Raw genomic sequence first — 24,288 nt, forward strand, 5'->3', positions numbered from 1 at the left:
GGAAAAAGCACAAACCAAAAGAAAAAAACACAAAACAAGAAGAAAGCATAAAAAAACCACCCAAAAACCAAACAACAAAGCAAATCAACAAAACCAAACCACCACAAAACTTCTGCTGCAATGCAGATAAACTTCATGCACAACCTCATCACGTTCTTACAACCCCCTCACAAGGCTTCCTGCATCCCCACATCCCTCCATCTCTCTTTCCCTCCATCTCTCCATCCCCACATCCCTTTTTCTCTCTGTCCCTCCAGTCACATCTCTCTACATCCCTCCATCTGCAGCTCTAGGATGCTGTCACCTCAGGGACTGTCCTGCCACCAGGAGCCCCTGGATGTCCCCAAGCCATGGGCACCATGGCCAAGCCACAAGCTTCAGAGCAAGGACTTCAGGAGCCCAGAATTGTCACCAAACCCATTTAAAAAATAATAACAATGATGATTTTGAAGTGAAATGAACTGCTCCTCTCCCCTTCCTGGAACATTGCCCAGTGCTGCTTCCCTTTGGCAAAGTTAAATCCTTGCCTCCAGCCCCATCCCTCCATGTCCATGTTTTCCCTGGAATGGAAAGTCTGATTTGCCCCAGCCCTGGTTTCTGTCCTGTCCCCAGGTTCCCCAGAGCACCCTCCTGGCCAGGGACCTTCTGTCAGGCTGGGGGTTTGTAGCGTGGCCAGGTTGCTGCTCCCCAGCTGATTTCCTGGGGATGGATTTCAGCATCTCAGCTCTGTGCAGGGCTGTGACCCCGTGTGGGGATGGTGGCCCTGGGCTTTGCCAGCATCAGGTGGGACAAAACACCTCCTGGTCCCCTTGTGTCCTGGGGGCTCAGCACTGGGATGGATCCTGTGGGAAGGGGGAGGGAATGTGGTCCAGAAAGAGGGACAAGGAAGGTGCAAAGGCTTGGGTCATTGCAGAGTAAATCTCCTGTGTTTCTGTGGTGTTTTAGTGACACAACTGGGCTGTCCCCACGGTGTCACTGGTGGCAGTGGCCTGCTGGCTCCTCCTCTATCTGGGAAAACTGGGATGCTGCTGTGGGAGCCCATGTCCTGAAACATCAACAACTGAACAGAGTACCCAGAATCCTGGGGTCAGTTCTGGGCCCCTCAGGATCAGAAGGACATTGAGGGGATGGAGAGTGTCCTGAGAAGGGAATGGAGCTGGGGAAGGGGCTGGAGAAGTTGTGAGGGCCCTGGGGGTGCTGATCCTGGAACAGAGGAGGCTGAGGGGAGACCTTCTGGCTCTCTGCAACCCCCTGAGAGGAGGTTGGAGCCAGGGGGGGTCGGGCTCTGCTCCCAAGGAACAAGGGATGGGACAAGAGGAACTTTTGGCACAACTCAGGTGGTGCCAGGGGAGGTTTAGGTTGGAGCTGGGGAAGAATTTCTCCCTGGAAAGGGTTGTCAGGGCCTGGCCCAGGCTGCCCAGGGCAGGGCTGGAGTCCCCATCATCCCTGGAGGGGTTTCAGACCCTGGGGATGTGGGGATGAGGGACATGGGGTGGGGGTGGCCTGGGCAGTGCTGGGTTACTGGTTCGACTGGGTGATCTCAAAGGGCTTTTCCCACCAAGGCAACCCCGGGGCTGGGAATGCCCTGGGAGCTGCAGGAGGACACAGCCCGACCCGGGGCACCCCCGGCCGCATCCTGCAGGGTGCTGGTGGTGGAGCTGGTGCCAACCAAACACCTCCCCCCCCAAATCCCAGCCCTGCTGGATGCTGGAAGTGAGGAAGGGGCTTCAGGAATCCCCGGATCCCCCCGCAGTGGCTTTTCCACCCGCTCCAGGCGAGAGGCTTTAATCTAATTACACGCTTTATTTGCGCCAATTTGTTTTTCAATCAATCTTGTTCAGGCAGAAGAAAGGAGGCTGCTGCGGGCTCATTTGCACCTCCTTGTTCCAAGGGGGAGGTTAAGGGCAGTTTTCCTCCCGGCTGGGGATGCCTGCGGGGCTGCGGAGCTGCCTCCTCCCTCCGCAGGGGCTGCCCGGTCCAGAGGGGAGGTATTTTGGGGGGAGGAAGGGGGGATAATAATTCACCCATTTTTGCCCCGAACACCACAGAGGTGCCCAAATGGGACAAAAAGCAGCAAAAAGACCCTGTCCTGCAGCCGGGTGCCCCGGGCCGTGATGTGCAGGGCAGGAAGGGCTCAAGAGCCCCCTGCCAAGTGGTTCGAGGTGCCAGGGAGTTCTGGGGTTGTCCTGAAGCAAAGATTTGAGTGGATTTTTAGCCAAGGGTTTCAACAGGGTCCCGAGGGATTGTGAGGATGCTGGTGATGGGGCAAGGGTGGCCTCAGCACCCCATGGATGTGACCCCAGAGTGCTTTGGGGAGCAGGAGATGGTGCAGAGCCTGAGCAGGTACCTGCACACAGAGAAGTCCCAGCTCCTCCCTGAGGCTGCCTGAGGAGCTGGAAGGGCCGAGGGGCAGCTGGTGGGACAGATCCTGCCAGGGCACCCTGTGGGGACAGCTGCCCAGAGGCCATCTGAGGATGGGCAGACAAGAAGGGCACACAGCAGCCATGGTTAAATGCAACCTCCTCATGCCAGAGGTTTGCTCAGCACAAACCCCCTGGGAGCATCCCCAGGTCCTCAGGATCCCCCCGTGCTCAGGCTGAGGAGGGGACAATCCTGGGGACCCTTCTGTAGGTCAGACAACATCCAGGACTTGAGAAACCCAGTCCTTCCTCATACCAACTATAGCATCCCAGGCTGGGTTGGGTTGGAAGGGACCTTAAAGATCATCTCATTCCCAAACCTTGCCAGGGGCAGGGACACCTCCCACCAGCCCAGGTTGCTCCAAACCAACCTGGCCTTCAGCACTTGGACTCCATCATCTTTAAGGTCCCTTCCAACCCAAACCTTTATGACTTGGATTTGTGCTTTAGTTTGGCTGCACATCCCTCTGGGTGCAAACAGGAGTTGAGGGGACACAGATCCCCCCTCCTGGGAGCCCCATCAGGAAGCTCAGCCCCTCAGGAGCAGGATGGGGGAAGGGGGTGACCACCCCAACCTTCCCCAATGCTGAGGCCAAACCATCAGTGCTGAGTCTCCCCTTCTAAGCCCCGACACCTCCACTTTGGATCTCAGCCCACAAAGGTATTTAGGGCCCGACCTGGGGGAAATCAGTAGGAATTTAGCTGCATAAATTGGGATTAGAAAGCTGAATCCCCTTGAGGATCTAAACCTTATATCTGTGTTTCGAGTTAGGCACCCGGGCCAAGAAATGTGGCTTTAATCGTTGTATCATGTCAGAATCAGGGGGCCTTTAATTTCCGTTCCTGCCATGTGGCTTTTGCAGAGGCTTAAAAACTCCTTTCAGAACTGCAAGCACAGCAAGATGCAGCCTCCTGCAGCATCTTCCTGGGACTGCTGCTCAGCACCCCGAGTTCTGGCTGCCAGCACCTCCATCCTGCCCAGTCCCACCAGCATCCAGCACTTGGGCAGAGCTGGGTGCATCAAAGGGTGACCAGGCCCCCAGCTCCCCAAGGGGTTCAGTCTCATGCAGACAGCCCTGCCTGAACCTCCCCAAAATTATGAAATGTTAAAAATTATATTTAAAAAAAAAAAAAACACAAACAAAAAACCCAAAACTTGTGCAGAAAAAAAAAGAAAAAAAAAAGGAAAAAAAAAAAGAAAAAGAGGGGAAAAAAAAAGAAATAAGAAAAAAAAAGAAGAAAAAAAGAAATTAAGCAAAACAAAGGAGGTGTTTAGCTGTGAAAACTCCTTGCTGAGCCAGGGAATTAGTGATATCAAGGGGATGGGCTGAGCTGCAAAGCTGACACATTTTACTAAGCTGTGATGGACACGAACCAGCCGCCCGCCACCTGCTCCCAACCCTCTGCAAACAGCCCCAAACGCCTCTTCCCAGCTCCCCCCCTCCTCCATTCATCCAGGAAACAGGGAAAGTTTGGGCTTTCCTGCTGGGAAGGGGCCAGTTGCTCCCAGTCCCCGGGGGACCCTGCGGGGAGGTGCAGGATGGTCCCTCCCATGGGTGGTGGGGGTGAGGATGCAGTGATGAAAAAAATCTGTCTGTGCTTTGGGGTTTGCAGCTCTGAAATGGAAATTTGCCCCGAAATCTTTGTGCAGGCTGAGTAAATGCAGGGAGGAAAGAGCTGGGGGGGCTGGAGGAGGGGGTTCAGCTATCACTACCCAATTTTTCCCACCCCCCAGTGCTGTGGCCAGGGGGGTTGGAGTCCTCCACAAGGAGGATGGATGGGCCAAGGAAGGACTTGGAGGGACTGGGGAGGGTTCAGGACATTCCTGTCTAGGGCCAGGCAGGCTGAGGCTTGAGCTCTGCCTGGGAGGAGGAGCAGGGGAGGGTGAGGATCAGCCCTTGTCCTCCAAGCCCATCTTCATGGACACCTCTGTACAACAGGAGGGGACTGGGAGCTGATCCCAGGCACCCAGGAGGTGTCCATCCCAGGAGGGTCTGTGGGGTGGAGAGGACTCATTTCACACTTCATGCTTCAGCTACCTGGTTGGTCCCCATCCCAAAGAGGGCTTCGGATCCTCATCTCCCACCTTGGTCTTTGCTTCAACTCCAGCATCACCTCCCAAGGACACATTTACCCCAGGCTGATCCCCTCAGCCTCAGGGAGATGGCTGAGAGGAACCTGCAGGAGAGATGGCACTGAAGCAGCATTGGGAGCACTCCAGGCACCAGGACAATCCTCTCCTCCCCCTCCAGCCTGCTTCCCCTTCCTCCCATCCCTTCCTCAGCTCTGGAGCTGGGCTCTGCTCTCACCTTCCAGCAGGACCAGCAGCCCAGAAACCTCCCCCAGGGCCTCAGCTGCTGCAGTGCCCCTGGGGTGATGAGAGCAGCACTGAAACATCCCCCTCAGCATCACCACGTGGAGGTGGCACTAACTGCCAGCAAACACAAATCCCAGGGCTTGGCTCTGAGAAAAGCAATTTTCCATCTCAAAGAGGCCCCAGAGGACCTCAAAGTCACCCAGAAGAGCTCCCCAGAGAGGAGAGACAGGAAACAAAGTGGGGAAAGTCTCCCACCCAAATTATAAATCTGCTCTGGTCTCAAGTGATTGACACTGATTTACACCAGGTGGCTTTGGCCACCTCAACTTCAATTGAAAGCAGCTGAGGCTCTGGCAGAGCCCATGATGGGGCTGGGAAGCAGAAGGGAGGTGTGCTGGGAGAGGGAAAGCAGGGTCAGGGCTGGGCTGGAGTCTTGGTGCCTTAAGCCACAAATTCCAGACTGGTTTGGGTTGGAAGCTCACCCAGTGCCACCCCTGCCATGGTCAGGGACACCTCCCCCAGCCCAGGGTGCTCCAAGCTCCATCCAACCTGGGCTGGGACACTGCCAGGGATGGGGCAGCCACAGCTTCTCTGGGCAACCAGGGGCTCAGCACCCTCACAACAAAGAATTGCTTCCTAATGTCTCATCTCAAGCTCTCCCCTTCCAGTTTAAAGCCATTCCCCCTCATCCCATCCCTCCAGGCCCTTGTCCCAAGTCCCTCCCCAGCTTTCCTGGAGCCTCTTCAGGCACTGGAAGGTGCTCTGAGGTTTCCCCATTGCATCCTTCTCTTCTCCAGGCTGAGCACCCCCAACTCTCTCAGCCTGGCTCCAGAACAGAGCCAAGGTCACCCAGTCCAGGTCACCACCCTCTCAAGGTCACCCAGTCCAAGCCCTGCAGTATCAGGGACACCCTCACCCAGATCAGGGTGCTCAGAGCATCCTCAACCTCACCTTGAACATCTCCAGGGATGAGGCCTCTGACCATCTTTGTGTCTTCCTCTGGACTCACTCAAACAAACTTAGCTCCAGGTTTGTACCCAGGGAGGAAGCAGAGATGCCCCATCACCCCAGAGCCTCCCTGGCTGGGTGCTGGGATGGGTTTATGCCAGGTCTGGAATCTCAGGCAGGCTGAGATCCAATCCAGAGGGACTGGGAAGCTGGGATGTGGGGAGGGATGTGGTTGTTGTTGTTGTTGGGGAAGGTGTGAGCTGCAGGTCAGTGATGGTTTCAGTCTGACTGCTCCTTCCTGGGGCTGGAGGAGGCTTCTGCTCTTGGTGGGCTCTGCCCTCATGTCCTGGCGCTGGCTCATGGGAGGTGCAGGGGGGAGTTGGTTTCCACCCTTGCCTGTCATTAGAGCTCAGAGCCAGGATCTGTCTGACTTGGATCTGTCCAGGGGAGGAGAAATCTGCAGCCAGAGCTCCCAAGCACTGTCCCTGCCTGCTTCCCTGCAGCTTTGGGCAGGCTGAGCTGCAAAGCTCTGCACTGCTCCAGGATTGCTCTGCCAGAGGAGAACCAGCACAGTGACTTCCACGGTGGGAACACCATGAAATCCCGTGCAAACATCAGCTCCTGGGCAGGGTCCCACCAGCTGCCTGGTGGCCTGGCTCTCCTCAGTCCCCTGCTCCCCCAGGCAGGTGAGGAAAAGCCTCCCCAGGCTGTCAGGTTGCTGCATGGACATTTCTTTCCCTTTTAAACTGTTCCTTCCATGTCTATGGCCAGGAACATTTTAGCAGCCAGTTGGATGAGGAATAATTCTGTTCCCTGGGCTGGGTGACACCAGGCAGCCACGTCCCACTGCAGGTGGTGGCATCCTGCCATGTGGGCATGGCTGGGGCTCTGCTTGCAGATCTCCATCCCCTGGAGCACAGCTCTATGGAATTGAGCACACTTTCCCAGCACACTGCAGGGTTTGGGGGATGTTCAGGGACACCCTCACCCAGATCAGGGTGCTCAGAGCATTCTCAACCTCACCTTGAACATCTCCAGGGATGAGGCCTCAACCCCCTCCCTGGGCACCCTGTGCCATTGTCCCACTGCCCTCCTGGGACACAACTTGTTCCTCACATCCAATCTAAACCTCCTCTTCTCTAATTTAAACCCATTGCCCCCCATCCTATCACCCCAGGCCCTTGAAGCTCTGCCTGTCCCCAGTGTCACCCCTCCGTGCCACCCTCCCTGCTGCCACCCTGCCAGCCCAGCCCACAGGTCCCAGCACTGGGGGCCCATTAGAACTCCAACGTTCCTCCTGGGTGTATTTTATTTGCACACTTCAGTGGAGTGGACACCAAAAGGCTTTTGCTAATGCTTCACGGGCTGCTAATTTCCTCCCTGACCCCCATTGTTGGGGGGTGACCCCAGCCCCAGTCACCCAGCAATGAATGCCAAAGGCTGACACCAGCCCGGGTTAGGGGTGACAATGGGGCCTCTGTGGGCTCCGGGCAGGCTCCAGTTGGGAGATGGAGAACAGGGGGAATTTGTGTGGCTCTCAAAAGCTCTGGGTGGCACAATAAGGGAGGCCCTGGGGTCTCCCAGGAGGACAGAGGCAGCCCGGGGAAGCTGGGCAGGGGGAGGTTGCTTTCCTTTGTGTGAAGCTTTCTTTAGAAAGGAAAAGGGGGGGGATGGGGTGGGGGTCTCAGTGCCCCCTCAGATGACTCAGTCGGGGGTTGGCAGATGGATATCACAGGCACACACTGCTTGTTCATGGCAGGCTGCAGCTTTGAGCCGTGTTGTCCCGTCCCCCCCACACCCTTCCCCTCCCTCCTCCTCCTCCTCCTCCTCCTTCCCCCAACCTTTTATTCATTTCCAGGCTAATTTGTTTTGTTAATGTTTTCTTGCCCTCCCCCTCTCCCCTCTGCAGATTGTGACTCATACTGCAAAGCCTCCAAGGGGAAACTGAAGATCAACATGAAGAAATATTGTAAGAAAGACTACGGTGAGTCCATTCCTCTGCCTCCCAGCCCCAAAGGGATCCAGGGCTGGGACATCTCCCTGCTGGGATGTAGGGATGAAACATCTCCTGCTGGGATGTGGAGGTGAAACATCTCCTGATGGGATGCAGGGCTGGAACATCTCCTTGATGGGATGTAGGGATGAAACATCTCCTGCTGGGATGCAGGGCTGGAGCATCTCCCTGCTGGGATATAGGGGTGAAACATCTCCCTGATGGGATGTGGAGGTGAAACATCTCCTGATGGGATGCAGGGCTGGAAAATCTCCCTGATGGGATGTTGGCTGGAACATCTCCTGATGGGATACAGGGCTGGAACATCTCCTTGATGGGACATAGGGGTGGAATATCCCCCTGCTGGGATGTAGGGCTGGAACATCTCCTTGATGGGATGTGGGGATGAAACATCTCCTGATGGGATGTAGGGCTGGAAAATCTCCTGCTGGGATATAGGGCTGGAACATCTCCCTGCTGGGATGTAGGGGTGAAACATCTCCCTGCCAGGGTGCCCCCCTAGACTCACCCAGCCCAGGGGCTGTGCTTGTGGCCAAGCAGCCCAGCTCTGCTTGGGGGCAGCTGCCCCATGCTGGGGGAAGGGTTGCAGTTTGGGGGATGGATTTTGCTGCCTTTGGAGAGGACCCTCCCAGGGGGATGCTCATGGGAGGAGGGATGCAATGTGTCACCTGGAAAATGGGAGATGCTGAGGCAGCCCTCAAGCCAAGGTCCAGTGGTCCCCTGGGTTAGGCTGGCACCATATCCTGCTGCTTCTCTTACCTGTGGGAGCTTTTAAAAACCCTGCTTGGCTTCAATTCCTCCTTTTAGGGATGCTTCACCCTTTTAACCCCCAGGCAGGTTGGGGTGTGGGTGCTGCAGCCCTGGGAGGCTGCTGGGTCCCAGTTCTTGGTGGCACCTGAGGATCCGGGTGCCTTCCCATACACCAGATTTTTAATGTGGGTCTATTCCTGATGGGGTCACCCCAGAGTCACCCCTCAAAGCCCTCCCTGGAGCTCAGCAGTCCCTCTCCACCCATTGCCCACCAGCACTGAGGTGGTGGGGGGAGCTGGGAGGGATGGAGAGGGATAAGGAGGCATAGGGAAGGTCAGAGAAAGATGGGAAGGGCTGGAAAGGGACAGAGAGGGATGGGAAGGGATGGAGAGAGATGGAGAGAAATGGGGAGGAGTGGGGAAGGATGGTTCCACTTTGGTCCTTTCTGCCTGGGGAATCCCTCTCCTTTGCCACCACTGCTGGGATGAGCCAAGCACTGGGAATGGGGCTGCCCTGGAAAACTGAGGCAGAGCTGGTTAAATGCATGTGCAGGGAGGTGACTAGAAATGCTCTGAAACATCTGAACATGTGTAAGGACTGGAAATCAGCTCACTCCTCCCTAGACTGTGCTGGGGGGCTGGGAGGCAAAGTGTCTGCAGGCAGGACCTTTGGGTTTGCCCCAGGGCTGGGAGTGGGCAAGTGATGAGGTGCTGTGGGACAGGGTTTAGGATCTGCAGGGGTAAAGCTCCCCTGGTGTCTGCCACAGCAGAGGAATACATAATATATATATATATTATATATATACCTTATATCTCTGTGTGTATCTGCATGCATAGAGATGTCTTTCTCTTCATGTGTATCTATTTATTTCATCAAATGACCAAGGAAAGGGGAAAAAAAAAAAAACCACAACCAACACAACCTGTCCCATCAGAGCATCCAGGAGTGGAGACACCTTCCCTGCCTCCTACGCTCAGAGCAGCAGCTCAGCAGGACTGGGAATGTTTGTTAATTCCCATTTAACAGCCCAGCCCTGGACAAGGCTCTTCCCACTGGGGTTGGCCAAGGATGCTCCGAGCTGGCTCTGTGCTCTGGCACCTCCCCGGGAGCCCAGGGGAAGGAAGAGAGCTTGGAGGGAAATGTTCTGTTTGTTTTGCCATTTATTCACCCATTTCCCCCGTGGCAGAAAAGCAAGGGGCTGCTGAGGCTGGGGCTCTGCTTGTGGTCCCATCCTGCCAGGCTGTGCTGAGCCCTGGCCGTGCTCCAAGGAGTTCCCAGATGTTGGAAAGGTCCAAAAAATGCCTTTTCCCTTAAGAGAATTTTCTAATTTTTTTTCTAATTTTTTTTTTTTTTTTTTTTAAGAAAAGGCATTTTCTCTGTATTAATAGCAAGTGAGAATACTTTCTATTGTGTGTGAGAAAAGGAGAGGGGGTTATTAAAGACAGGAGAGGGGCTGAGCACCACACAGGTTTCTCATGGGTGGATTCTCTGCTGGCTAAGAAGCCACAAACACTTTTCCTGCATCCCTGCCTTTTCCCACCTGGCTCCTCAAGCACCTCCTCTGCTCAGGCTGGCACATTCCCCCTCTGGAAAGTGGAGAAAGCAGCTGCCTGGAAGGAAACCTGGCCCTGTTGTCCTCCAAACTGGGGTTGGGAGGATGAGAGAGGGGAACAAGGGACCCGTGCAGCCCCCTTGGGGCATTTCCCAGCCTGACAGAGCTGTCAGAGTTGTGGCTCTGTGGGGTGATTTCTGGGATGTTTCAGTGGTGGCAGCTCAGGGACTTTTCTGGAGCACTGGTCCCAGCATGGGGTTGCCTCTCAGCTTCTCCAGTCTCATCGGGGAGATGTTTGGAGGGGGCTCAGGGCAGAACCCACCCTTGGTTTTGTTGGAGATTGTAACGTGGGCTTCACCAGAGCCTGAGGGCAGCTCAGGAGCTCTCTGGGACAGGAGATTCCCTGGATCCGTGAATGGGGATGCTGGAAAGAGCTTTTCTTTACTCTTTTAGCAAGCAGCATCACTTCTGCAGCAGCAGGATTGAGCCCTCTCCTTGGTGGGGAGGGTTTGGGTCCAGGCTGGCCCAGCACCGGGGTGCAGCCACCCAAACCCTCCTGTCCCAGGGGGTCCCCACCCAGCCCCAGAACCAGGGAAAATTTGTTTTTCCAAGGGCAAACCAGCGATGCCCCAGCCCAGGCTTTCGGCAGGGCTGGGGAGGGGGGAGAGAAGAAAGGGTTGAAAAGGACCAGGGAAGGATAATAAAGACTTCGGGACTGACACCCCAGCAGGAAGCCAATTAGGAGGCTCTTTTCCTCCCTGTTCTGCCGACATCGCTGGGCTGAATGTCCTAAAAGGCCTTAATTAGCTTGAGCTGAGTTCCCTCTCCCCAGGGCTCAATCGGGAAGCTATCATCTGCCCCGCTCCTCAATGGGGCTTTTTAGCTCCCTGTTTCATTCAGCCATTCAAAAGGGATATTTTCCTTTATTTATTTTTCTTATCTGTTTGTTTTTATTGGGTTTGTGAGTCGGGTTTGATTTTTTTTTTTTTTTTTTTTTTTTTTTTTTAATAAATTTTTAAATTGGGCTCTTTCCCTCGGGATACGTTTGAGTGCAAATATTTGGAGTGAACCAGGGCACCCAGAGGGCAGGCTGGGACATTTTAGGATGGAGGGGGGCAAGTTTGGATGGACGAGAGGCAAGAACAGGAGCAAAAAAATCTTTTTCTGGATTTATTTTGGCTGCCTAGAGCACGGGGGTCGTTTGGCTCCCAGAAATCCAGGGGGCTGGCAGTAAAAATTAGCCCAGGAAAGAAGGGGGGGAGCCCCGCTGAGGATGGACTCCCCAGGGCTGAAAAGGAGAAATTATTTCAGCAGAGATGATGCTGGGCTGGGTGATGTGGGGACATCCCTCATCCCCTTGCTTTTCAGCCCCATCCTTGGGGTTTTTCCCCCTGCTTGTGTGCCCGGGCTCATCCCAGCACCGAAGGAAACCCGACACTCCTGAATCCCAAATTTTCCACCCCCCAACCCCCCCCCTTGCCCCCGAGAGGGCCCGATCCTGTGCAGGCTGAGTCCCAGCACCCTGGTCCCAGGCACTGCCCCCCCTGCTCTGCCCTGGTGCAGCATCAGGGAAGGGATGAGGGAGAGGAGCAGGATCCTCAGCTGAAAGGTGAGATCATCTGCTCGTTTTGCCCTTTTCTTGGAAAAAAATAAATTAAAAAAAAAAAAAAAAAAAAAAAGAGGTAAAAAAAAAAAAAGTCTTCCCTTCACAGAGCCTTCAGTTAGTCACCCCCTTTGTCGAGAGGAGCTTGGCAGGGCCCGGTGGAAAAAAGCAAAATGTGTTTTCAAAAGGCAGCTTGAAAAGAGAGGGAGGGGGGGGGAATATCCCTGAGTCCACAAAAAAAAAAAAAAAAAACGAGGAGGAGGGGGAGAATCAGCCCCAGATCTCAGCCCCTGCCACTGCCCTGGCAATTGGAGAAAGTCCCTTCCTGGCCAGGGACCACTGAGCAACCCTGACTGGGAGCCCTGGGGGCAGGGGGGGTCCCAGGGCTCAGCCAGCCCAGCCAGGATTAGGGGCCATAAATCTCCAATATTAACCTGGTAGGAAACTGGCACTCGGAGGCAGGCAGAGGCCCCGCCAAAGAAATTAGGGGGAAAAAAAAATAAAAGGTGGGAAAAAAATAATCCCATGTTAACCCTTTGCTCCAGCAAAGAGCTCAACCCTTTCCCAGCCCCAGATGGTGTCGGGGTCACTGGTTGGTGGTGCTTGGAGTAAAACCCATTTGGGTTCTGCTTTGTGCAGTGAGAAGGGACCCAGGGCCAGGGAAAGCCCCGGCTCAGTCCCCCAGTCCTGTCCTTCTGGCCCCAAAACCCCTCTTGTCTCTCCCAACAAATTGCTCTGCTCCCCTTGTCCCTCCCAGAGATCCCAAGGGATCTGCAGCAGCAACACTGCCCGTGGCTGGAAGCTCCAGCTCCTGGACTCAGGTCAGCACATGGGATTTTCCAAGGAATCCCATGGAGAAGAGAAAGGGCAGTGGGCACAAGTGGCTCCTGGGGAGGTTCTGGTTGAACACCAGGACAGATTTTTCCCCATGGGGACAGTCAGACCTTGGAATGGTCTCCCGGGGGAAGGGGTGGATTCCCCCACTCTGGAAAGTTTGGAGTCTCAGCTCAAGGGGTGCTGGGACACCTCCCATCAACAATAACATGAGAAGGGTTGGAGCAGGGGATCCTGGAGGTCCCTTCCAAGTTAACACTCTGGGATTTTATGGGTAGGTTTGTCCATCCATGGAGCCCAGACCTGGGTCAGGTTCAAGGAGGGAAAGCTTGAAGTCAGGAGAGTTACCAGAAACCCTAAAAGTAAATTAAGAAACAAACAAACAAAAAAACCCCCATATTTTTTTGCAGCTTCACTCTTTTCATGTCTATCTTGTGGGTTTGGGGCTCCTGACTCTTGGTCCCTGAATGCTCGAGGTGCTGCACTTATTTCAGCCTTCATGCAGCTGCCCTCAAACCTGTTGGTCCCTGGGGCTGGGTTTTGGTTTTATGGCCATCCCATCACCATCCCCTCTGCTTCCCAACACCAAGCCTTCAGCTCTGCCTTCATCATGGGCCCCAGAGCTGAGCACCAGGGTGGAACTGCCCAGCACCCTGTGGCAGGGGATGCAGGAAGGGTCCAGGGACCCCCTGTCCCCTCCAACAGCCCAAGAACCACTCAGAAACCTTTTTCATGGGAAGAAATATAATGTGGGGAGATGTCTGTGTGCATCACCCGGGCTGGAGGGGCTGCTAAGGCACCATCTGGGCAGGATTTGGGGTTCAGCAGCACTCACCAGGGATGAGCATCTTCCAATCACCCCCTGAATCCCACTGCTCCCATTCCCAGCACCCATCTGGGGGGTCAGGGGCTCTGTTGGTGCTGGGCACAGAACAGCCCATCCTTCCCTGACCAGTGTCACCACCCTAGCCCATCCAAAGCTCACTGGATTTGTTCTCCCCTCCTGGGTCACCACCCAACCCACTCCCTGGGGACCAGAGCCAGGGCAGCAGCATCTCTGCCCCTTGCTTGAGTAACCACCATCCCCTGTTGCAGCTCCTCATCACTTTTTTCCTGGGGTGCAGTGACAGGGATGGTCCCCAGCACCACTCAGGATCACCACAGGGGTTCAGTGCCCCATGGGCCAAGCCAAGATTTTTCCTAGGAAAAGGCAGGAGGAGGACAACATCCAGCTCCAAAGCCAGGTTTGGGGGGAGGGATGGGGAGCTGGAGGGTGCAGCTGAGTCCCCCCCAAGCCCATAAAACCCCAGAAGCCCATTCTGAGCTCCTAAATCCCCCAGTTTCACCCAGTTTAGGTGCTCCCAAAAATTCCTCCTGTCCCAAAAACCCCCCGGGAAGGCATCACCAAACCCAGGCTCTGAAATCAGCCCCAGGGAAACCACACGTCCTGGACCTGAAATGCTGGGCACACAGCTCCTTGTCAGGGAGGCAGCTGCCAGGAGAGCCTTCCCTGAAGCTTTCACTCCTTCCACTTCATTAATAAATGGGGAAAAAAAAAATCAGAGACGGGGGCCTTGACATCAAAAAAAAAAAAAAAAAAAAAAAAAAAAAAAAAAAAAAAAAAAAAAAAAGTCCAGACTGTGTATTTTAGAGCAGAGTTTCCTGTAACCACCTCTCCCCGGTTCCTTTTCATTCATTTTCTCCATTTTGTCAGTGTGGACCCAGGCAGGTCAAAGGTTTAAGTTTTTTTGGAAAGATTTGCTTCCAAGAAAATAAAAATTGGCTAATCTGCCCATTTTGTTACCTTCACACCAGACTGGGAAATACACAGTCAGAGCCCAGGGATGGGGTTTTTCGTTTTCTTTTTCTTTTTTTTTAAATAAAAGCATCTGGTGTCCATGACATGCTCTGAAAAAAAATATAAAAAACCAACTATATCCACATAGCTTTTGCAACGTGTTAAAAGCCTGGCTGGGCTGCAGAGCTCTGCTCCCTCCCATTGCTCAACAAGGGTTTGCTGGTTGGGGTTTTTTAGAGAGGGAGATGCTCTGGCAGTGCTAATCTGGAGGGGAAACTGTGGTGTTTCCAGGCAAACAGGGGAGTTTTGCCTGGATTTACTTGGGGTTTATTTGAGGTTTCTTCTGATAACTTCTGCAGTCAACCTTGGACCCACCAGGATCTGGCCAGATGGCTGAGATGGGGAGGGGGCTGGAACTCATGGGGCATAGAGGGGAAAAAAGAGAAAAGCTCAAAAATTTGGCCAAAAAAAGCACTTTTTTGTTGGAGTGCACTGAGCTGCTGGCCCTCACCTGCCCTCCTGGCCATGGCTGCCATTGTCACCAGGATTTGTCCCTCTGTCCCTGCTCCTGGGACTTGTGCTCTTTACCAGGAACAGGAACATCTCCTCAGCCCTTCCCCATTCCCAAATCCTCCCACAGGTTTCCCAGAGGAGTGTCCTGCTCCAAGGCTGGGCTCCTGGGGAGCTGTGTCCTTGTCCTGGCCCTGGGCAGGGACCCTCACAGCTCTTCCCTACCCCCAGATGCCAAATGCCTGGAGACAAGGGCCAGTCCCAGGGTTTAGTGGTTTTGCTCCAGATCGGGGCTCAGCTTCTCTGGAAAGCTGGGGCTGTGGTGCAGATGTGCTGAGTGGCCCATCCAGGGATGAATGCAGGGAAAAGGGGCTGGAAAAATGCCCCATGCAGAACCTGAAGCACGTGCTGCTCTCTGGCTGTGTGGGAGAAAATGTGGCCACCTCATTGTTTGGGATTTTTTTTTTTTTTTGAGCCCTTGGGGAAATGCTTCACCCCTGCTTGCTTCCCAACCACATCCTGGGAGATGATGGGAGGAGAAGGAGGCAGAGGGCTCCATGCCCATCCCAGGGATCCTGGAGTCCTGTGGTTCCCAGGGTGAAGCTTCTCCTAACCTCTCCTGGGGGTCCTCCAGCTCCCTAATCCTTGGGTAGCCAAGGAGAGCTGGGTGGCTGGAGAGCATCTCCCAAACCTATGGTGCCCTTTGTACCTTTGCTGAGTCCCTCTGCCACCAGCTGATGGCCTGGGGACAGAGGCAGCTTTTGTGCAACCATTGCTCTTGGTCACTCTCCCCCAGCCCTGGGTTCAGGAGACAAAAATCCCTTTTCAGCACAACCCGTTAGGTGAGACTTCAAATTCGTTTTCTCCTCACCAGCTTGAATCCCTGACATCTTTTTTTCTCTCTCTCCTCTTTTTTTTTTTTTTTTTTTTTTTTCTTCTTTTTTTTTTTTTTTTCTTTTTTTTGGGTTGGGTTGGGTTTTTCCCACACACCCCCCTCACCCCCCCCAGCTGTCCAGATCCACATCCTGAAGGCTGAGAAAAACGCCGACTGGTGGAAGTTCACCGTCAACATCATCTCCGTCTACAAACAAGGCAGCAACCGGATCCGGCGTGGAGATCAGACCCTCTGGATCCACTCCAAGGACGTCGCCTGCAAGTGTCCCAAAATCAAACCCATGAAGAAGTATTTGCTGCTGGGCAACAACGAGGACTCTCCCGACCAGAGCGGCATCATTGCGGACAAAACCAGCCTGGTGATCCAGTGGAGGGACACCTGGGCCCGGAGGCTGAGGAAGTTCCAGCAGAGGGAGAAGAAGGGGAAGTGTAAGAAAGCCTAAAGGAGGAGAAGACAACTGAGGGGTGCAGGAGAGACTGAGTGTGCATGCTGCTTGTGTAGAGCTGGGGAGGGCAGGGTTTTGGGGGGGGGGGGTCGGAGGGAGGATGGGGGTGGGGTGGGATGGGGCGGCAATGACGGCTGTGGGGCTGCTGGGTTGGCACCCGGTGTTCTGGGAGAAAACCCAAGGAAAGCCAAGAAAATCCGATTGGGAGCATGGGAGAGTTGGGTTGGATGATCTCCAGAGGTCCCTTCCGACTTTGGTGAGGCTGTGGTATCAAAGGAGGGTGGGTGAAGAACTTGGGGACCCCAACCTTCCCTCCAGCTGCTGAGCTCTGCTGCTGCCAAAGCACGGGAACACCCAACGTGTTGGAACTCATCAACAGCACCACTGGAAATCAACCCCCCCGGCCCCCAAAACACGTTCTGTCAGCTTAGGCTGAACGAGACAGTGGTGGAAGAGGAAACTAAACAGAGACCCAACACTGAGAACAGAGCCAGGAGCAACCTTTATGGGTTATCTGAAGCCTCTCTGGTCTTGGCTGGCTGTGATGGTCACCTAGGAAGAGCCAAGGTCTCCAGCTGTGGCACTGCCCTGGTCCCACGTTAGTGAGGAGGACACCACGTTCGTGGGTGACTTCCACGTGGGTGTCACTTAGGGAGCAAATCCTTGCTCTGTCCCCCCACACCCCAAAGAGTGCTGACCCCCTGCACCCAGGAGCCCGTGGGATGCTCTGACTCCTCTGAGCCACCGACTCGTGGATGAGGAGTTAATAACCAAGATTCCCAAGGAAACACCCAGGCTTTGCAAAAAAGAAAACGAAAAAACCAACAAAAACTTGGCATCCAGGTCCTGCAGGTGCCCTGGAAGATCTCATTCCCTGCAGTCCCTGAGCCTCCACTGTGTCCATCCCTGAGACCTCCTTCATGGGCCTGCTCCTCTCTCCCTCCCTCAGCAGACTGATGGACCCTAAGATGGTGGAAAACACTTGAAGGTGACACCAAGGCAACTCAGTGGTGGTTCCACCCCCAGACTCAGATCTTTTGAACCCAGACCAGCTCTGCCCTCACTCCCTCTGGAGCTGGAGCTCCCTGGCATCCCTCTGGAAGGTGGCCAGTTCCCTTTGGGAGACACAGGAGGGGGTTCAGGTGGTGCTGAGGTCCCCATGGACAACAGGACCTGCTCCAAGGGAAGGGCTCTCAGACAGGGACTGGATGAGCAACTCCCCAGGGGCTCCCCAAATTCTTCTCCTCTTTCTACTGGGGGAAAAAACCTAAAATTCCCAACCTCTGATCAGTGATGCCCTAAACAAGGTCCCAGGGGTCTCAGCTCCATCTCACCCTGGGGGCTGGAGCATCTTTCCCAGGGACACTGCAGGGCCAGGACTGGCTCTGCTGGGGTTGTTTGTCCCCCAGAGATGGTGTGGCCCTGCCAGGCCGCTCCCCTGTCACCCTGTCCCATGAGGAAGGGGGACATCTGAGCTCACCTAATCCATGGAGACAGGCAGGAAAAGCTGGGGGAGGGCAGGCTGGGTACCTGGAGGAGAAGCAAACACCAGTCACTATGAAAAGCAAAACCTCCCTGATATTTTTCCTTTCAGGAAACTTGGAAACATCTCTCTCTCTCTCTCTCTTTTTTTTTTTTTTTTTTTTTAATGACATTTTCCAGTGGTTTTTGCCTTGTTTTATAGCAATCAACAATATTTATGTAATGACATAAACCACCATCAAGTGAGGCAGCCATGTCAAGAGGTGTCAAGTGGGGGGCTCCCAGGGAAGCACCCACCAGCACAGGGCTGCTGGGAGGGAGGGAGCTCTGCTGAACCTCCCCTGGCAACTGCAGAGCCCCTGGGGAATTCATTGGGTTATTAGGAGAGAAATCCCACCCTGGACATCAAGCAACACCCCACCCCCAAGCCTATGTTTTCTCCCCTTACCCAGAGCAGCCCTGGTTTTCTTCACTTCAGAGCCAAGAGTTTTGCAGCCAAGGGAAGCCAAGGCACCAAGTTTTGAAGGATAAAATCTGATCTCAAATGTCTCCAGGGAGGTTCTAAAGCCTTGAAGTGGGGTTTGGATGCTCTCCTGCAACACCTGATGGCAGGGACAGCTTGTCCTTGGTCAGCTGGGATGTCCATGAACCACAGGAGATCTCTGAATGGCCTAAAAGCAACTGGATCCAACCCAAACTGGATCAAACCCTTCATGCCAGGGCATGAAGGCAAGGCCAGGGGACTTGGGGTCTGCCTACCAACCATTTCTGTCACCCAACACTCAAGCTTGGCAACCCATCCTCACCAGTACAGCCTTGACACCCCCCAGAGCCCCTTCCCCTCTCCCATCAGCTCAGAAGCTGCAGAAGGAACATCAGACCCCCCCCATCCCTGGCCAGAACCCTCCAGGAAACCTGAGAAATCAGAAAGAAATGGACTGCACAAAACCACTCGGAGCCCCCCCGCAGCCAGAAGCGAAGTCCCCATCCCACCAGGACCCCATCCCACCAGGACCCTGTCCCTTGATCCCTGTTGGAGTTTTGAGCTTTCCAACCAGACCAGAAACCTGGAAGCCCCTGGTTCCATCCAAGGTCCTCCAGTGCCCCTCCTGCCCTCCCAGTAGCCTCAACCTGCAGGAGCAGCTGGCATGACTGGGACAGAGCCCAGGGGATGGAACCCTTTCCAGCAGCCACCCCAGCTCCAGGACATCTCCTGGGGGAAGACCAGTGGGATCTCATCCCCATCTCATCCTCGGTGGGATGAGATGTTACCCCAAAACACCAAACTCCATGCCCAGGGCTGTGGCTTTCTTGGGGTTACAAGCAGAGAGGAGCCCAAGCACCCACCCACCACCCCAGGGAGAGGGACAAGGCCCTCGGGGGGATTCGGGGTGGCCAGGGAAGGGTTGGGGGACCTTCAGCACAGCTTTGGAGAGCAACTGAAACGCCAAAACAATCATCACTCCAGAGTAGCACCCGAGAGAAGTCGTTCCCCCTCGTTCCTGTCCGTGTGTCCCTGCCCTCTCCCTGCACAGCTGCCTCCTCTCCCCTCACAAAACCTGTGTTCGTCTGGGTTTTGCTTTTTTTTTTTTTTTGTTCTTTTGGTTTTTTTTTTTTAATGTGGTTTTTTTTTATTATTTTTTTATTATTTCTGTTAATATCTTGTACTGTAAATGTTGTTTAGTTCTGACCATTGCATCCTGCTTTGGGCGATGTTTCTTTACAATGCATACTAATATATTATGGTTATTATATATGAATATATTTAATGACAAGTGAAAAAGTTGTGGATTTTCTTATTGGGTTTCCAAGTCTTTTTTTTTTTTTTTCTTTTTTTTTATGTTTTGGGCTTTTTTTTTTTTTTTTTTTTCTTTTTTAAAAAATATTTTCTTCCTCTTGACTCGTTTGTTTGGTTAGGTTGCCTGTAATTGAACCTGAAGGAGCTTGTAACTGTTCAGCACCCACTCAGTAGGACTAAAGTCAGAAACCAGTTGAATAAACTCTTGTAAACTGTCAAAATGGCCAAGGATCTCTGCTTCCTCCTACCTCGTGAGGGATGGGGACCTGGGCAGGGAGATCACAACGTCCCCTCTGCCCCCACAGTCCCTTGGCAGGGTCCCAGGTGGTGCAGAGATGGTTTTGATGCCCCCAGCAGTGGTACCCACCAGTGGCCACACACCCCTGGGGACACCAGGGTCACCACAGGCTCATGGTGGGTGGGAGAGGGGACTCTGATGGCACCTCTGGGCTCCCTGGCATTTCTGGGACATCCCTTAGGGCACATCCCTTGGGGCTCCCCATCCTTCATCTGCTGCTGGGGGAGACAGCAGTGGGACACACCAAGGGACTCCAAAACATGCAGGACCCCACAGAGTTGGGGGACAGGGATGGGGACAGGGGACAGGCAGAGCCTGGGCTCAGGGGAGCTGCTAACCCCACTCCAGACCCATTTTCTGCTCCCCACTCCCCAGCACCATCCCCTTCTTCCCACCTACTGCAGGGGGCTGAGCTCCATCACCCACCTCCCCAGGGCATCAGTGGTGCCAGGCACTGGTAATGGGAAGCAGGCAAGGGCTGGTGGCACAGAGAAGCTGGAGGAGGGGAGGAGGATGGGGAAACTGAGGCAGCAAAACATTTCCAGAGAGAAAAACCCAGGCTAAAGGTCCTGCCAGCTGCTGGGGGTCAGCCTGCCTGACCCGACCCCTGAGCATCCCTGGTAATTTATGAACTTGAAAACATCTCAGAGGTCAGAAATCTCAGATCTTTATTGCAGAGACAAATGGGTGATGAGTGCCACCCCCTCTGCTCCGGGGCTGTTTGAGGCTCTGCAGAGCAGCAAATGGGTTTCCCAGACCACTTGGGCTCCTGGCAGGCAGCTGGTTGTCCAAAGAAGACATCACGGCTCTGGAAAAAGGGGAAAAAGACAATTCCCACTGCAGGTCAGCCCCAGGGAGCTTGCTCTCAGCCTGGTCCCACTGGGGCTTGTCCCCTGCACCCAACCCAGACCCAACCTCCAGAAATAAGGGCATGTGAAAACACCCAGCAGCTTTCCAAGCTCAGCTTTATCCTCACATAGGAGCAAGGGACTCCTTACCAAGGGCACTTGGATATGTAAGCACCTCTAACAGGTCCCAGATCTTCCCCCAGCACCTGGAAACAGCTCCAGTCCTGAGCACATCCTCAGTCTGGAACATCCCTTCCATGGAGCCCTTCAGGCTGAGAGAGTTGGGGGTGCTCAGCCTGGAGAAGAGAGGGGTCAGGGAGACCTCAGAGCACCTTCCAGTGCCTGAAGGGCTCCAGGAAAGCTGGGGAGGGACTTGGGACAAGGGCCTGGAGGGATGGGATGAAGGGGAAAGGCTTTAAAATAAAAGGGAGAGATTGAGTTTGGACATTTAGGGAAAAATTCTTCACTATGAGGGTGGTGAGAGTCTGGTCCACACTGCCCAGAGAAGCTGTGGCTGCCCCATCCCTGGCAGTGTCCCAGCCCAGGTTGGATGGGGCTTGGAGCACCCTGGGCTGGGGGAGGTGTCCCTGACCATGGCAGGGGGGGCACTGGAGGAGCTTTAAGGTCCTTTCCCACTCAAACCAATCTGGGATTCTATGATTTGAGAGAAATTAAGGAGATGCAAGAGGAGGTGAAGCCTGGGGCTGTCTCTCTGGCTTGGCACCATGGCAACAGGGAAGAAATCCACTTGGAAAAGCCACCTGAGGTCCCTGACTCCAGCAGCTCCCCAGGGCATCCTCTGCCAGCAGCCCTGGCATTTGGAGCCTCCTCCCCTCTGCCGGGGCAGGCAGACAGCAGAGCTTTCCCTGCATGGCAGAGCCCTGCCAAATTCACTGCTTTTTAATCCAACTCCTCACTCACACGACACAGTAAATGTTACCCAAAGGGCAAGCCCGAGCACCCCTTTGTTAGACAGCTCAGCTCAGCCTCACGTTCCCACCTTTCCCAGGCATTACCAGAAAAAAAAAAAATGTGTTTTAGGCCCCAACAGGTCAGAAAGAAATCTTTTGAAAGCCTCGAGCAGGACAAAGTCACCAGAAGATGTGGCTGGGGTTGAATCACAGATCCATCCTCAGCATCCTGGGAATTCAAACAAAACTTTGACTCCCTCCAGAACCTTTCATCAGAACCCCAAACCTGGGGTCTCATCCCAGGGGTTATTCCCCTGGGATCCCAGGGATTCATCCCAGCAAACCAGGGGTTATTCTGCTGGCACCAAACATCCAGCACAGGAACCCTGAGCAAAATCCCCCTGAAGGGCAGAGGCAGCTGCTGAGAAACAACCCAGGGGACTTCCCAGGGTCCCCCCATGAGCTGCAGGAACACCCAAGTTTGGAACACATCTCCAAAGCTGCCCCTTCTTTGTTTCCAGCTGGAGCAGCTTTGCTTAAAGCTCCGTTTCTAATCTGAGATCAAACAAATCAAAAACCTGTTGTGCCCTTTGGAAAACCACAAGAAAGTCAGAACAGCTTTCTCCTTCCCTCCCTCCCTCCCTCTCCTTTGAAGGTTGGAACATGGAGCATCTCTCCAAGGAAAAGCAAGCAAGCACAACCTGGACTGGGAAAAAAAAAATAAAGAAAAAAAGAAAGAAAGAAAAAAAAAAAAAAATAAAAAAAAGGAAAGGAAAGGAAAGGAAAGGAAAGGAAAGGAAAGGAAAGGAAAGGAAAGGAAAGGAAAGGAAAGGAAAGGAAAGGAAAGGAAAGGAAAGGAAAGGAAAGGAAAGGAAAGGAAAGGAAAGGAAAGGAAAGGAAAGGAAAGGAAAGGAAAGGAAAGGAAAGGAAAGGAAAGGAAAGGAAAAAAAGAAAAGAAAAGAAAAGAAAAGAAAAGAAAAGAAAAGAAAAGAAAAGAAAAGAAAAGAAAAGAAAAGAAAAGAAAAGAAAAGAAAAGAAAAGAAAAGAGAAAAGAAAAGGCTTCAGGAGGAAGGATCTTTCTCCAGCAAAGCACAGGAGATGATGCTGTTCCTATCCATCAGTGAGAGGGATGCAGTTGGTGGGACACTCAGCAGTTCCCTGCCTCTGTTCCCTGTAAATCCTGACTTCTGATCAGCTCTGATCCTGGGGTCAGAGCTTCAGCTGCAGCCAACACCAGCAGACTGCAGGGCAAGGCAATTTCACACCCCAGCCTGCAGATCACCAAGCACTTACCAAAAGGACCAAATCCCAACTGGCAGCCAGGGAAACTGAGGCCGGGATGGCTTCGTGGCACTCCAGAGGGAATGCAGCACCAGACCAGTTTATTTCCCACCTCCCAGCCCAGTGCCACCAGCCCAGCTGTGTGATGGAGAGCAGGGAGTGGGATGAGTGCCAAGAGCCTGCTGAGAGCTGTGAAAGGAGCTACCCCACCACTGCAGGTGAGGAGCAGCCCAGGGCTGACAAGTGTTACAGATCTGCCAGGAAATCTGTGTCATGATACACGTGAAGTCTGGCAGGAATTGCTTTTTTTTCTCTCTCTTTTTTTTTTCTTTTTTTTTTTTTTTCTGCTTTTCCTTCTCCAAACCAGCTCTCAGGAAATGGAAGCGTTGGAGAAATCATTCAAGTGGAACATGAGACCGTAGGAAGCAATAAAAGCCCAGGCAGGTAAGTGGTATAGAAACAGCTTGGCTTTTATTCAATATTTATTGCTTGCTCTATCAATTCTGAAATCAAACCAGCACGTATAACAAAATAACCATTTTTTTTGGCCAGAAGCAAACTGTTGATACTGATTTTTCATTAGTTACTGAGTAGGAAAGCCTTCCCCTCGGGTTTAACAGTGTGTGAAATGTTAGAAAAGAAAAAGGCAGCCCTGGAAGGGTGGTGCCAGGACACCTCCTGCAGAGGGCACGGGGGGAGCAGCCTCTCCCCCATCTGTACCTGGGCTGGCACTGCTGCTGTTCACATCTCTCTGAGGAGATCAACACCAATAATTCCCCCCCAGGGCCAAGGACTGACTCCCCCTCCAGATTTCTGGATGGTTGGTGGGGTTCCTGTGCCTCCCTCCCCACAGGGCTCTCGCTTCCCATCCTGCCAGCAGCCCCGATGCAGCCATTCCCCAGATCATCTACACCTTGAAAAAAGTAAGCATTTGGGTTTTGAGGGAAGGTATCAGAAAGCACGGGAGCACTGAGGCTGTACCCCCAAGCCACACCTGTATTTGAGCATTTTGAGGTCCTCAAGACGAGTGACCACTGAAGAAAAGGGGTGATGGGCTGGGCAGGCATCTCCCCAACTCCAGGAGCAGATCCCTGGAGCTGTGCAGCTCTGGCAGAGCCAGCTGCAGCCTCCCAAGCACCAAGGGAAGGTGGGAAGAGGGTCCTTTTCCCCTTCCAACCCTCCAAATCCCCCAGTGCTCCTCAGCTGTGCACTGAAGGAAGAAGGGCTGTCTGTCAGGCACAGCTTCATACTCAGACTGGGGAGTTCACCTGCAAGACAAGGAGTCTTTGCAAAAGCTGGGCTCTTCTTTGGAGTCCTCCACACCCAGCTGGGGAGCAGGAGGTCCCAGGGGCCCAGCTCCAGGTTAGTGTGTTGGCCAGACAGCAACCACAGCAATGGCAATCAGCAGCAGCACAATCACCACCAGCATCCCTGGAAAAGATGAAACCATGGTCAGGTTGCTGCCTTCATCTGTCCCAACTGGGCTTCTGCAATCAAATTCTCCCTCTGAGTCCTGCTCCTCCTCCCAGCTGAGACTGATTTCCCCCTGCTCACCCTGTGCCAGCCCCACACCAGATCCCTGCA

The 24,288-nt window shown here is 53.8% G+C and overlaps 2 protein-coding genes across 2 annotated transcripts in view; one reads left to right on the top strand and one right to left on the bottom strand.

Moving 5' to 3' along the window:
- Nucleotides 1–16,153, top strand: part of NTN1 (netrin 1) — a 93,524-nt gene extending 77,371 nt beyond the window's left edge. Inside the window, exons 5-6 of the mRNA XM_071764495.1 lie at nt 7,595–7,669; nt 15,755–16,153. Of these exons, the coding sequence (XP_071620596.1) occupies nt 7,595–7,669; nt 15,755–16,083 (404 nt within the window). The 3' untranslated portion in view covers nt 16,084–16,153. The remainder of the gene's footprint in view (nt 1–7,594; nt 7,670–15,754) is intronic.
- Nucleotides 16,154–23,153: 7,000 nt separating this feature from the next.
- The window catches only part of STX8 (syntaxin 8), a 100,800-nt gene continuing 99,665 nt past the window's right edge, over nt 23,154–24,288 (bottom strand). Inside the window, exon 8 of the mRNA XM_071764519.1 lies at nt 23,154–24,135. Within this exon, the coding sequence (XP_071620620.1) occupies nt 24,068–24,135 (68 nt within the window). The 3' untranslated portion in view covers nt 23,154–24,067. The remainder of the gene's footprint in view (nt 24,136–24,288) is intronic.

This window comes from Heliangelus exortis, chromosome 20, assembly GCF_036169615.1.
Source record: "Heliangelus exortis chromosome 20, bHelExo1.hap1, whole genome shotgun sequence".
Lineage (NCBI taxonomy): Eukaryota > Metazoa > Chordata > Aves > Apodiformes > Trochilidae > Heliangelus > Heliangelus exortis.